Source organism: Nothobranchius furzeri, chromosome 15, assembly GCF_043380555.1.
Source record: "Nothobranchius furzeri strain GRZ-AD chromosome 15, NfurGRZ-RIMD1, whole genome shotgun sequence".
In the NCBI taxonomy this organism is placed as follows: Eukaryota; Metazoa; Chordata; class Actinopteri; order Cyprinodontiformes; family Nothobranchiidae; genus Nothobranchius; species Nothobranchius furzeri.
In genome coordinates this window covers 24,560,063-24,570,741 of record NC_091755.1, presented here as the reverse complement: position 1 = coordinate 24,570,741, position 10,679 = coordinate 24,560,063, and the positions used below count along the sequence as shown (strand labels likewise).

The window sequence follows — 10,679 nt, the reverse complement described above, 5'->3', positions numbered from 1 at the left end:
GCATCCATTGGACTATCAGCAGGTGTTTTACTTCCTTAACTAATTTCTGGGATGTGGGAACCAGAAAAAGTCAGATTTTGCAGTTTCTTCAATAACTGTAACATCTAGACATATATGAAAATGTTCAAGTCAGTTGATTTTTTAAGTATTAATCATACATGCTACATCTTTTAAAGGACATGCAGCTCCACTAAGTAGAAAAACATCTGTTGAAAGATTAGGGCATATCCCATCCATCAATCCACGTCCTGTATTACTGCATGTCGGCCTTATCGACCAGTGGAATTATAACTATTATCTTTATTTTTATTCCTCAAGACACTTTATGCTGCAGGCCACTTGCTCGGTGAACATAATTGTTCAATTTTTATGTGTTGCAGAAGGAGGCAGTTTACTCATTTTGATGTATAGGTTAGAGAGAGAAATGCAGGGGAAATTGAGTATAACAAACTAAAAAGATACAGTAATTTCATAAAAAAAGATTATTCATTGTTAAAGTAAACAGCTGAAGTTTAGTGTTGTTTCTAGTAGCTGAACAGCAAGACTCTGGTGGATAGAGGTGATGTTGAGGTCAAATGTGGCTTCTCAGATCAACATTTTGGTTCTTTCCTTTTTATTTTTAACAAATCTATGATGTTTTAGGATGTAGGGAGCCTAAGTCTCATCATGGGTCCAGGGAAGAACAAAAAGAGGAATGCAAGTGACTGAGGCTAAAATAATACATAATATTTTCTAATTAGCTTTGCCTTACGCCCTGAATTACACATATGTTGGACTTCAGTTTAAATGAAAAGTAATGATGTGTGCTTCGACCACGCCAATCAAGTTCGTAATTACTATGACTACTAATCAGACCTCAGCACATTGAATATATGATGTCACACTAGAATCTCCTCTCCCCCAGCATAGATGCTACTTACCACATGGCGAGATTTATGGTGGTCCCTTCCTCCTGAGGGAAGGATTTAAAGTATGCTAATCTCACAGCCATTTTACTACTGCTCTTCTCCATGTCACTTTGGTGATGCACATTTGTAATCCTGGACATAACTGTGACTGGGGGGGGGGGGGGGGGGGGGGGGGGCACAACCGGCATGAGGATCGGGGGGGAGAGGAGGATCTTTCCAGTAAGTATACAAAAATATGTATAAAACCACAACCTAGAGGCTCTTTTATGCAATGTCAGGAATGCAGAACTGTCAAATACACAGGTGGCAGGAACGGCCAATCACACACTAGCAAGTATCAGTGGAGCCAGTAGATGAGCTTATGCACGGTTCTAATGTGAAACAGGCTTCAACACAATAGGTTGTTTTCTGCTTGGTCCTACTGCTCAACCAGTGTCTAATGTAGTGTAATATTGTTTTGGGATGGTAAAAAGTGCAGGGGGCCAAAAATTGACTTTGGAAAAAGTGGGAGGACATGCCCCCCCCCACCCCCACCTGCCACCACCACCACCACCCCACCCCCTTTTCACACAAAACCTAAAATAACTTTTGAAATTGGCATCAGAATGTGTTTTTAAAATTGACAAATATTAAATATGAAATCCATGGCACATAAATGGAATTGGAAAACAACTTATTGACACACATTCATTTTTTCGTTCTTCCGTGGACCCATTGTTCAGAAGTAGATGGGCATGGCCTAGGCTTCCTATAGGGAAGAATTGACCGTATGAGTTCACATTGCTGCAAGAAGTTACAAATAAAGTTGCTTTAAATTGAACATTCAAACTTTAAAATAAATTTCATCTCAATCTCAATTTTAACATGGAATGGTGAGAAGTTCTGAACAGTAACAGTTGTGACGAAATGATAAAAAAAATTAAAAAAGACATTCTGACACATATAAAAACATATCCCATCAATATTAAAAAGAAAAGCCAAATTACTTCCAAAAACAAACTGAAATAAAAGAGAACTTAAATAAATGAAAAAAGACATTCTAAATGCTCATTTATATATTTGATAACCTGCTTGTCTGGACTGATTAAAATACAAATGGCAGATTATTAGCTTGTGATTACAGAAAATATGTGTGTTCTGTAATTCCATTCAAGATTTAATGAGGAAGATAGGCAAAAAACTAACTTTACTGAACTGCTGAGTTCCAGATTTGCTGCTAGCCAGTCATTTCCCCTTTTCTGAGAGCCCTAAACTGGAAAACCAAGTGAGGGCCAAAAGACGAACCCTGAAATGCACTCATAATTCATCTGTGACTACGACATTGTGCAGTAAAACACTTTGTGTCTGTTGTTCAGCTCAGATTTGCCCTGTCAAGGCTTTGGCAGTAAGAGCAACAGTTTAAAGATGCTTGTGAATGTTGCTAGTTTTTCATCACACAAGTTCATTGCATTTTCTTGAGATGAAAAATATTCATCCAACTTGTTTTTGCAGCAGTTTGAGCACTAAGATAGATGCTAGTGGTCCCTTTATGATGTTTGATTATTACTGGTTTGGCTACTGCCTGGCTACAGTTACAAGCAGGATAAGTACAACTACAGGTGAACTTCATGCACACATTCAACATGTCTGACATAAGACAGGTGGCAGTTTTACAATGTACACTGATCAGTCCATTAAGAGAGTGAAAACTTGAGGGTTTCCTCAATACCTGCAAAGTAACGGTATGCTCATTCTTTGTGGATCAGCAGAAGGAGACAGCTGACGTTTAGTTGGACCACCCACTACACGTCTGTACGCATCTTTGTGATGTTTACAAAGTTGGTGTTGGCCAATGTGCAGTTTCCTGTTTTCTTGGCCTCTGGTCTGAAGTCCTCAGTGCTGTGGTTCACAGTTTCCTGGATCTCCACATAGTCAGATTTGCTCAGCGTGGATCCGCTGCCACTCCGTCCACTCTTCTTCAGATCATCAGCTGAGCTGGCTTTAGGCACACTTGGGATGTTCAGGTACTGCGCCTGCTCCTCTCCTTCTGTCTCTCTGTGGTAGAAATAGTTGAAGTTCGACACAATGACAGGCACGGGCAAGGCGATAGTCAGCACGCCAGCAATTGCACAGAGAGACCCCACAATTTTTCCTCCAATGGTTGTTGGTACCATGTCTCCATAGCCTACAGTGGTCATGGAAACCACTGCCCACCAAAAGGCTTCTGGGATGCTGCTAAACTGTGAATCAGGCTCATCTGCTTCTGCAAAGTAGACGGCACTTGAGAAGAGGATTACACCAATGAACAGGAAGAAGATTAACAGGCCCAGCTCACGCATGCTAGCTTTCAGAGTTTGTCCTAAGATCTGGAGTCCTTTAGAGTGGCGAGAGAGTTTAAAGATACGAAACACCCTCACCAGACGGATGACGCGAAGGATAGCTAAAGACATAGCTTGCTGACCTGCCTGGCCATCCTCTGGCCTCTCTGCAAGTTCTGTGCCAAGGGTGATGAAGTAAGGAATGATTGCAACAATATCTATGATATTCATGATGTTACCAAAAAATCCAGCTTTGCTTGGACAAGCAAAGAATCTGACGAGGAACTCAAAGGAGAACCAGATAATGCAGAGGGTCTCCACGATGAAGAACGGATCTGTAAAATATGGTGAGCTGTAATAATTAGAAGTGGAGTTGGACATGGACGGAGCTGGATAATTGTAATTATCATTTTCTTCGTTTCGGAAAAGCGGCAGTGTCTCCAGGCAGAAACTCACAATGGAGATGAGAATCACCATGACAGAGATGATGGCGATGATTCGAGCTGGGCCTGAACTTTCTGGGTATTCAAACAGAAGCCACACTTGCCTCTGGAAATCATTCTCTGGCAGTGGTCGCTCTTCTTCCTTTATGAAGCCTTCGTCCTCCCTGAAAATTTCCATGGCCTCTTCTCCTAACTCGTAAAACCTAATTTCCTCGGAAAAAATGTCCAGAGTCACATTGACAGGCCGCCGTAGCCTCCCTCCAGACTGGTAGTAATACAAGATAGCATCAAAACTCGGCCGGTTCCGGTCAAAAAAGTACTCATTACGGAGGGGATCAAAGTACCTCATCCTTTTTTTAGGATCACCAAGCAGCGTCTCTGGAAACTGAGAGAGCGTCTTGAGCTGAGTCTCAAAGCGTAAGCCTGAGATGTTGATGACGACCCTCTCACAGCATTCGTGATCCGGCTCGAGATCATACTGGTCATGAGGCTGACCTGAATGTGCCGCCTCATCTGCAGGGTCGCTGGTGGCAACCGTCATGGTGGAAGAAGATGGGGCCTGCAGCTTTCAGATAGGGCGGGGGCCACGTTGGGCCACGAGGACGTAAAGGCTCCAAACGCTGGAGGGTTCAGGCACAGGCAGGTCCGCCTGCAAGCATGCAGGGACAGAAATGAGAGATGTAACTACTTGTTGCTCTGTGCTGCATGCAATGAGCAGAGAACAAAACTTAATCCCATAAGAATTATTTTCTTTCTTTAAAAATACAGTTGTCACATTTTCCCAGAAAGCCACTTTGGGCCATTCCTGCTAGTGCACAAGAGCAGAGAAGATGAAAACAAATCTCATCGGCTCCACTGGGTCTATGTGTATTAAGTTATGAGTTCTGTCTCATATGAGCACCCTGCAGGATCAATATGCTAGCCACTAATACTACATCCACTCTCACAGGGTGCAGTTACAACAAAAAGATCTGATTATGTGCTGAGTGCTCCACAGAACCTCAGAGATGGATCGTCATTTCGTGCATCAGGATTTACCTTCAAAGAGGAAAAAAATGCTTGCTCAGATCTGTTTGGCTGCATTTGTCAGAAGATCATGGTGAGACGGTCAACACAATGCATTGAACAGTTCTATTTGTTTTTACATTTTTATTTATTATTTTAACAAAAAAAATGGACTGAGAACATACAAGAAAAGCAGCAGTGTCATACCTGCTGGCACTTCTTGTTTACATAATATCCCCTGGTGGAAAACAGATTTAGATGAAGTCCCCGGTGCAAAGTCCTTGCCCTCTTTTTAAATTAGCTCCTTTCTAAAAGTCGCAAATCACCGGAGGCTCCCCAGCTCTGCAGCAAGGTTGCGGTGGGACTAGCCGGAGGGTGGAATTAAGGTGTGAGGATGCAGGATTTACCTCCCTCTCCTCCAACACAAACATGTTGTGATGCAGATTCAGGGGATGCAATGAGAAAACTTAATGCTGACATCATCAAAAGAATTGATAAATCCAGAATAAACATGCCAACAGCTACGAGAAATGTAATCCTGTCATTCAGCAGCTGCAGAGGAGACGAGGCAGAAGAGCTGCTGACAGCATCTTTTATTCAAAAACACCTATGCTTCAGCGCATCATGTAAGGCACAGTCACCTGTTTGATCCTCAAACATGTTACCACTTATGGCGTTTAGGTCAGCCTTATAATTGTTTAACCAAAATATCCTCTAATATCTCATTTTTACTGTCTAAAGACAAATATTTAAAAAAAATACAAAAGTGAAACAGGTGTGCGTCCTCAGCCACATTCCAGTAATCACACAATCATCTGGTGGCAGTTTTAATCACATAAAAAATACAATTATTGTTTTTTCTCTGAGAGATCTGAGAGAAAGCAGCCAAATGCATGCAGTTGGATATAATATGGAGATGTATGGTGAGCTTGCAGTTGTTTGGAACGACAGGTGCCAGGCATGCACAAGCCATTTGCAGCTTTCTTCCTCTGGGTGAGGACAGCCACAGCAGTCTGCATGCACTAAAAACAAAAGCAGCACAGCATTCTGTTTGGGCTACAGCATCATGTCAGAGAGGCTAATGGCATGCAGGAATTCACCGCGATTCTCTCGGTGCGCAGACGCGCGGATTTGATCCGCTCCGTCTCTTCTCTTAAGTTGCCTTTAGGTCCTTGCTCTGTATCTGTCCGTCTCCACTTATTTAGACTAATTTGCGCAGCCCGCCTTGTCCCCTCATCACGAGTAACTGCTGCGTTAGCTGCCGGTCTCTTCGCCTGGTCTCTCATATTTCACCATAATTCACCGTAGTTGGGATGAGTGGGCTGCAGTTGGGCATCGCAGCGCATACTAAAAGCCTCGTGCGCGCCTCGCCCCATCCCTGCGCGCGCTCCCTCTTCCTCCTCTCGTCGCTGCTTTCACATTAAAGAGGAAGCATCGCCTTTCACCAAGGAACGAATCTCTCACCGGAGAATAAAGGATGACAGAGACTCGCACAAATAAGGAGTTCACAAATGATCATAAAACCAGTGGGCCAGGAGCTAACGATGGGATGTTCATTTATTTTATTGTTAAGATTTTAAATGATGTCACATGGAAACAGCCAAACTTAACTGGGCAATCCTCCCGGCAGACATCAGTCAGCTTGCCAGAATGTGTTCATAAAAAGAGCATAATAAATAAATAAATAAATAAATGAAAAAAGAAATAAAAAGCTGCTCTGAATTCAGACAAGTTCAGAAAGACAGCTGAATAAATAAATAAATAAATAAATAAATAAATAAATAAATAAATAAATAAATAAAATAAAGTCTAAGTGGTTGGACCTCACTCATCCAGTTCATAAATTATTCATCATCCCTCCTTCAGGAAAGACATGTATCAGCCGCAAAGCCCAGACAACAGCCCAGGAGCATGCTATTCTCTAAGGCTGTGAGGCTCATCAACTCTGACCCTTCATTAAAATACAAACTCCAACAATTTGAATGTGGTGCAAAAGTCCATTCGTTTCAGTTATTAGACTGAGAGACCCTCTAAAGGCCCAGAAACCCTTTGCAGGTGTTTTGGATTGATTAGCTGATTAGATTGTGACACTTAGAGCCTAGAACAGGGCTATTCCATTCCGGGCCTTGAGGGTCAGTGTCCAGCACGTTTTGCTCTGCTTGCTCAGATGTTTTCTATACTGCCTGAATTTAACAGGATTTACAATCTCTCGTTTGTCCATTTATAAGAATCTTGATTTCGATGAAAGCGTTTGGATGCCTGAGCAGCAGTAGTAGCTCAATCTGGACTAAGCAGGGAGCCAGCTTAGTCAGTTTGCCAATTTTTCTGAAGGTTTCAATGAGAGCTGCTACATAAACAGTCTGATTGATGACCAAGACCCTTAAAATCCTCATCAGCTGTGAATGTAAATAAAGGAGAACCATTCTGAAGTTCTAGGAAGGAGAGAGCTGAGCCAACATCTCCCAGTCTTCTGTGTGAGTGGAATAAATCAGGAAAAGAAAGACTGAGAAGATATTAGAGTTAAACACTGTTTGAGTCAAGATTGCTATCAAACCACAGTTAATTTACTCCAGTCCATATAAAAGCTGCAATGGCTTTAATCTGTAAAACAAGTTGGCTTTTAAACACAAACATGGTCACATAACTCTCACCCCTCCCATCGGTCATCCCTACGCCACAGAACTGGAAACCTGCAATGACAGAGTAAACGAGAGAGCGCTAAACACCAGTCACCTTTTCTAGATCCAAACATCTTTTGTTTTCCATGACTTCAAATTGTGTTTTTCTTTTTTGGACTCTTGTAGTTGCAGCCAGTGGTTTCTCCTTCTCTGATATTATAGAGTGGAGATCCTCTAACACCAGTGGTGTTATGTTGCAAAATGTGTGCATGCGCAATGAATGGAGAACCTATGGGAAGTGCAGAAACATGGCGGTCTGGAGAGACAGGCAACCAATTGTCCAATCATTGTTTTTTTGGACCGATCCATGTTTTAGGCTGAGGTTTTTTTGACAAATGCAAGAGAACCACATCATAATTTTATGTTTTTATTTTAATTTCCTCAATATTTTTACAGCCATACTTTGTTAGAATGTTGTTTAAGAAGCATGAAAGAAATGTTTTAGGCAAATTTGTTTTGTAGATTTGCCATTGTGCTTTAAACGTTGCATTATTATTAATGATTCACTCTCTGTGTTTCAAAACTAAGGCTATTTCAACAATAAATAAGTAAATAAATAATATTAAATAGTCTGGGGAGATGAATGGCTTGCTCTGTCTGAACACAATAAACATGACTAAAATCCCAGTAAGTGTTTTGTTTGCATGTGTAATTGTATTTGAAAATAATATGTTTGATATTTAATATTTTTTTCATTTGTTGGCTTTGTTCACACGATGCAAAGTAACAACATTACAGTTTTTCCTGTGCAGTAGCATTTTAGACATGCAGGGTTGTCTGATTACATTCTGTTTTTGTTGAGGATTGTTGTTGTTTGTAGTGTTCCAACAGTTATTGTTATTTTAACCATTTTATGTTTGTCTTGCATTGCTGTGGTGACCAGTTCTGGTTCTGGAGAACCACTATTCTGCATGTCAATGTCAAATGTATTTATAAAGCACTTCAAAAAACAACAGAGCTGCACCAAAGTGCTGTACAACAAAAACTAAACCAATGCAAACAAACAATCTCAGCAGAACTATAAAATATTAAGAAATCATGATCATAAAACAAGGATGAAAAGTAAAAAGAAAATACAAATCCTAAGATTAGAAGAAAAAATGAGCAATATCAATACTTCCTGAAAGCCATGGAGAAAAAAATGAGTTTTTAGCAGCTTTTTAAAGTCTCCCAAACAGATCTAATATTAAAAGGGAGCTTGTTCCACAAACCTGGAGCGGACACTGCAATGGCACAATCACCCTTACTTTTGTATTTAGATCTGGGCACAGTGAGGTACATCTGATTGTTTGTCCTAAGTTTTCTAGTGTTAGAGTGATGTTTTGAGTTCTTTTAAATAGGAAGGGGCCAATCCATTAAGTGCCTTAAAAATTAGCATTAAATCAATCCTATAGCAAACAAGGAGCCAGTGAAGGAAAGCTAAGACCAGGATTATGTGGTCACTTTTCCGTGTACCTGTTAAAAGCTGTGTTTCTAGATGCAATGACTGAATACCTCTTCAGCATGTCATATACTGCTGAGGAAGCCTGTCAATCACACAATAACTCAAATCAGGTGTGTTGGAGCAGAAAAACATCTAAAAATTCTTAGTGTTGGGAGGGAGAACTCGGAGAGCACAAAGCAGCCTTCCGCATTTCAGTTCACCTTCAGTTGGTTTCAGCTTCGAACAGATATGGATCATTGATTATGTTTTAAGTTACGCTCTGCAGGTCACCTAGAACCTCAGAGTGAAACCATAGAATGTTTTCCAGCTATTTGGGTCATATGACTTCAAAAAGACCAGAGAACTTTAAATTTTCGAAGGATATTTTTGACTGATGAATCTAGTTGGTTATATTTAATATTGCAGGTCTCAAAATAAGCAGGCGGCATATCAGAGGTTGAGATACAATAAAAATATAGGATCATTCCCAACAAAGCAAGTATCCCATTAGGTCTCGTAAACACGTGATTTTCCCAGTAGCCCCCACAAGGGGAGCTTGGGTGATGAGGATGTTTTGTGTTTGTGATTCTGCAGACCTTCATACTCTCCACTCTTCCCATGCAGCAGAACACGTGGAAGTAAAAAGAGGGAATGTGGAAAAGAGACACGCAGAGGGTAAATAAAAGGGGGTCGTGACAGCAGACTGCAGGGGAGGAGCTTTGTCCTGGATGACCTCTGCTGGAGCTGCAGCAGGTGATGGCTCACGCTCAAAGTAGGAAGGAGAAAACTCTGATGCAGCCAGCAGCGCTTCACCAAAAAACACGTTTAATCATCCAGCTTCTAAAAATACAGTCAGAATGTTTTATGTCTGTGTGCAAGACACGTTTATGTGTTTTAGTTTTACATTTTAAATATATTCATTTAATAAAAGGAACAAGCACAAATAACTAACAGCATAATGATCCATGCTGTCATGAGCAGGTCTCAGAATCACTTCTCACGATTCTCTAACCTCAGATGAAATATTTGGAGGTAAATGTCATCTGTCTGCTAACACTAGGCTCTGACACTATTGTGGAGAAATTTTGGCCCACTCTTCCCACAGCTGTTCTGTTCATTAAGAGTCAGAAGCACTGATTTATGAACAGTTCCCTTCAAGTCATTTGGCAGTTTCTGAGAAGGAAAATCTGGACGCTGGCTGCTGCAACTTTTACCTTTTAAGCCTTTTTTGTCATAGATGTGTGTGTGTGTGTGTGTGTGTGTGTGTGTGTGTGTGTGTGTGTGTGTGTGTGTGTGTGTGTGTGTGTGTGTGTGTGTGTGTGTGTGTGTGTGTGTGTGTGCTTGGCAACGTTGTCCTGTTGCATGACCCAGTTTCAGTGGGCTTCAGCAGCCTGACAGATGGACTTGATTTTAACTTTTGAATAATTTGCTTTTCAGAGGCATTTATGACTAAATCCATGAATGCAAATGTCCTGATGCTTGCATCTCCTAATTAACGGCGTGGAACACTGAAAAAAGCATGTTTTAAAGGGATACTTTGCAACTTTTTCATATTTTAAAATCATTTTTTCAGCCAGTATGTGCTAAAATGACCCTTTTACAGGGTTATTGAAAGGCCACCCAGCCCCTATCACCCTCTGTGGCAAAAATATTCCACTTTCAACTTCAGAATTGCCAGCCTGGTCTGTTGGGACTTTAAAAAATTGAGCTGACATACCAGAACTACATCACACTGTCACTTAACATTCATGGACTCACCCATCTTGGTTTGTGACGGGGAAGGCGGTTGTTGGTTTAGCATCCAGGAATCAGCAGAGAACGTCTCAACTAGTAGAAGCTAACCGTCATTAGCATTAGCAACTCCGCCACACAGCGGAACTCCTCCAGGCTTGTGTTATTTGTGAAGATAAAACATCAACGTTGCA

General features: G+C 41.2%; 1 protein-coding gene across 1 annotated transcript; it reads right to left on the bottom strand.

The window, feature by feature from the left end:
* Positions 1–2,551: 2,551 nt before the first annotated feature.
* On the bottom strand, positions 2,552–5,868 carry kcna2b (potassium voltage-gated channel, shaker-related subfamily, member 2b). The gene is made up of 2 exons (XM_015967984.3): positions 5,754–5,868; positions 2,552–4,297 (listed from the first exon to the last, which is right to left on the bottom strand). The coding sequence occupies exon 2, from the start codon at positions 4,187–4,189 to the stop codon at positions 2,690–2,692; it is 1,500 nt and encodes a 499-aa protein (XP_015823470.1). The 5' UTR covers positions 4,190–4,297; positions 5,754–5,868; the 3' UTR covers positions 2,552–2,689.
* Positions 5,869–10,679: the final 4,811 nt, after the last annotated feature.

Coding starts and splice junctions, on each gene's coding strand:
- kcna2b (XM_015967984.3), bottom strand. CDS start 4,189: ATGACGGTTGCCACCAGCGACCCTGCAGATGAGGCGGCACATTCAGGT.